This window comes from Aphanomyces astaci, assembly GCF_000520075.1.
Source record: "Aphanomyces astaci strain APO3 unplaced genomic scaffold supercont1.30, whole genome shotgun sequence".
NCBI lineage: Eukaryota > Oomycota > Saprolegniomycetes > Saprolegniales > Verrucalvaceae > Aphanomyces > Aphanomyces astaci.
The window spans coordinates 585,233-588,630 of NW_009798293.1; the positions used below are offsets into that span (position 1 = coordinate 585,233).

The 3,398-nt window shown below is 47.8% G+C and overlaps 1 protein-coding gene across 1 annotated transcript; it reads right to left on the reverse strand.

The window, feature by feature from the left end:
- Positions 1-1,339: 1,339 nt before the first annotated feature.
- Positions 1,340-2,714, reverse strand: H257_10880 (hypothetical protein; the record flags this gene model as incomplete). The annotated part of the gene is made up of 2 exons (XM_009837604.1): positions 1,340-1,931; positions 1,990-2,714. 2 exons carry the CDS (start codon positions 2,712-2,714, stop codon positions 1,340-1,342), a joined length of 1,317 nt encoding a protein of 438 aa, XP_009835906.1.
- Positions 2,715-3,398: the final 684 nt, after the last annotated feature.

The window sequence follows — 3,398 nt, forward strand, 5'->3', positions numbered from 1 at the left end:
AAGTCTTGTTCGAGGCGTTTCACCGTTGCAAGGCGCTGTTCCAAGGCGTCACCAGCATAACCGTCGGTGGAGTACTTCGCATCGTTGCGGATCTTGCCCACCTGGAGCTTGGCCTGGCTGATAGTGTAGGCGTCGGTTTCGATGCGCGTAGGGCAATAGGTCTCGTTGGTGTAAAGGGGAAGAAGCCTGCAGTTACTGCCGCTTCTTCAAACGTGGTGCGCCACGCAGCATAGAATTTGAAGGCGTCATCGAGGAGAATGCCGGAGTAGGCGGTAATGGTCGAAGCAGGAGGGCTCATAACCTGTCATGAAGCAAGAAACAGGAGGTAGGCGAGGGTGATAGGCGTGTAGCAACTTATCGCAGAGTGTCCAAGACAAACCAAGTGTGCGGGACTGGGGAAAACCAAAAATGACATTCAGTCGTTTACAAACTATCTATCTTCGTTCCTATTGGCTAAAACTCAGCCAAAGGGAAACACTGACTTGTGAGAATCAGAGCTCTTTTCCTTGTGCTAGAGCCGTGATTGGGTGAGCAATCACTAGGGTAGGGTTGCGACATGAAGAGTATACAGAACATGCAGGTATAATGCGGTCACTGTCTCGGCCTGTCAGAGTTGATAGACTAGGCGATAGAGTTTGGGAGAAATAGGCGAGGACAAAAGGCGTGAACACAGGCGAGGGAAAAGCACCACTTGACAGTTACTACGTACTCTGGAGTACCGGTAGTATCTGTGAGGTCGTTACAATAAGTACGCAGGAGTATTTTACACTCTGAACTACAGTGTAGGTACAAACATTCATACAATCATCTTAACCCTTAGCAAGACTTCGTGATGCTTGTAGCCAATAGACCTCTTAACCAACGAATGGGTCAAACTCGAATGATTGATCACATACAGTATGTACGCATTTACTTTACGTGTGACTCACTGTCTTGTTGTCCTCGTACACTTCATGAAAGGATCGATTAAATCGTGAAGGTAGTCACTATCCTTCTACAGACAAACTCCATTGGATTGCTACTTGCCAAAACCTGAGCAAGAAATTAAGTTGTGGAGGAACAAAATGACTTTATCGATGGAGCAAGTTATAAGCCAAGCCTTTGGCGCGTAGCATGTCGGTTTGACGATTAGGCGGTGGTGGATGGGCCCCAGGTTCGAGTCCCAGGTGTGCCAAATTTTTTCCCAAAATCAAAATTTTTACACAAATAACACATGATGAAAAAATGCATATTGAGCTGAAGTTAATCGAAGATATTGTCTCCCTCTTCATAGCCAATGTCGTAGTCCTCGCTGGTGTAGCCAGTGTTTGCACGACCCAACACAGCCTGAATCCGGGCCTTACGATTCTCGCGATACTTCGCCTTGGAGGACAATTTCTTGGTCTTGATCTTGCTTCCAATCTTCATAGCCAATGTCGTAGTCCTCGCTGGTGTAGCCAGTGTTTGCACGACCCAACACAGCCTGAATCCGGGCCTTACGATTCTTGCGATACTTCGCCTTGAAGGACGAGTTCTTGGTCTTGATCTTGCTTCCAATCGGGAGCAAGCGGTTCTTGTACTGATTGTAGCCCTCACCGTCCACGTTCCGCAAAGGATTGAACCGAATGTGGACATTGGTGAGGGCCACACACATCTGAAAGTACATGTTGTACTCATCCTTCTTCCACGTGTACTTGTCAGACGCCAGACCCCACAGCGTCTTGAGCCTTCCGAAGAAGTTCTTCACAATCACACGATCTGACGACAACTTGGCATTAGACCGCTCCTGCTCCATTGTCAGTTGTCCGTGCGGTGGGCGCTTCAACGGTGTGAAGCCACGGACGTACTCTTGGGTGCCTTGATACCCCTTGTCCGCAAGGACGGACCATTGACTCGGGAACTTGTCGCGCAGCGCGTCGTTGGTTGTCGCTGACGTTGGTGTCGCTCGGTTGCTTCTCAAGATGCGTAGAGTGAAAGCCCAAGTTGGCCTTGAAAATTTCGAAGTCCGACGTGCTGCCCACAGCACAATCCGTGACGTTGATTGTCAGGCCATTCGGTGCAACGGACACCTCAACCTTGTGTCCATAGAGACCGTGCTTCTTGGAAAAGTACGTCTTCTTCTCGCCGAACGACACCGCGGGTGCAGTTGTGTGCTGGAAGGTGACGTCAACGGCATATAGTGCCGACTTGTGGGTTGCGAACTGCAGGCCAGCGACGGCAAGCTGCTGCATTGTCCACTTCATGCCTTGCTCGTCTATGTACTTGCGGACCAGGTATGGATGGAGAACGCGAATGAACTGGTTGATGCGATTGCTGAACGTTGTGGCACCCCCGTCAAAACTGGCGGAAAGAATGTCCCAGGTGCCCGCGTGCTTTAGCGCCACGAGAGTCATGAAGAGCATATCCTTCCCAATGACCGGATATTTGCGTCCACTGCCGACGTTCCAGTTCTTCGTCACGAATGGCTTGATATTGGTCCACAGCGTGTTGAGCTCGGATGCCGAAAAGTTGGTGAGGGCGTGAACAACTTCAACCCCTTTGGCGGCAATGTACCGGTCCATGACGGGCGAGGCGGAGTCAAGGTCCTCAGCAGTTGCATCATTGGACTCAATCGAGAATCGCTGACGCTTGGACAGTCGGCGTTCGTCAATTGCTGCAAGTGCATCGACTGCTTTGGTAATCGTGCGGGCAGAGGGGAGACTCTTTGCTGGTGTCGTGGTGCTTTGGCTCGGCATGAACGAGGAGCAGCGGATGACCTTGGATGATATGAAGTAATTTCAGAAGTGATCGACTAAAACGCCAATCTACTGAGCATTCTAGAAAAGACAACCAGGACAAGTCGATGGATAATCACTGTTCAAGTCGTGAATCGCCTAAAATTGATGATGTACTAATTGAAATGAGGTGTCAATATGTGGATAGTTTATAAAATTAAAGGGGTGTTATATTGCACAAGTTAATACTCAATCTCTGGGTTGATATCACTTCATTCGCCAGGAGGTCTAATGATGGCGTTGGCTCGTGAATGTTTGTACCTACACTGTTATTCAGAGGAGCATATTAATACTTCGAGGTACTGTTAAGAGACATGGGACAATTTAAGGGACATTCAGCCAATCACCCTGTGTAGCAACACCTTTTTAAATTAATACGCGCCTTGATCCCATGTGTTACGTATATATAAATCAATTACTACCTCCAGACGGAAATAGACCGACCATTTCAAAATTGATCAAGGACGGAAATAGACTAGACATATTGCATCCCCCCGAAATATAATAAATATATACCAGGCGTAATACTAAAGGCTAGTTAATTAAATAAACAAGTTTTTTTATTTAATTATTGGCATTGTATACTCAAACCCATATTAATTTGATTCTTACGCTGATACCTACACTCCTTCATCGTCATCGATC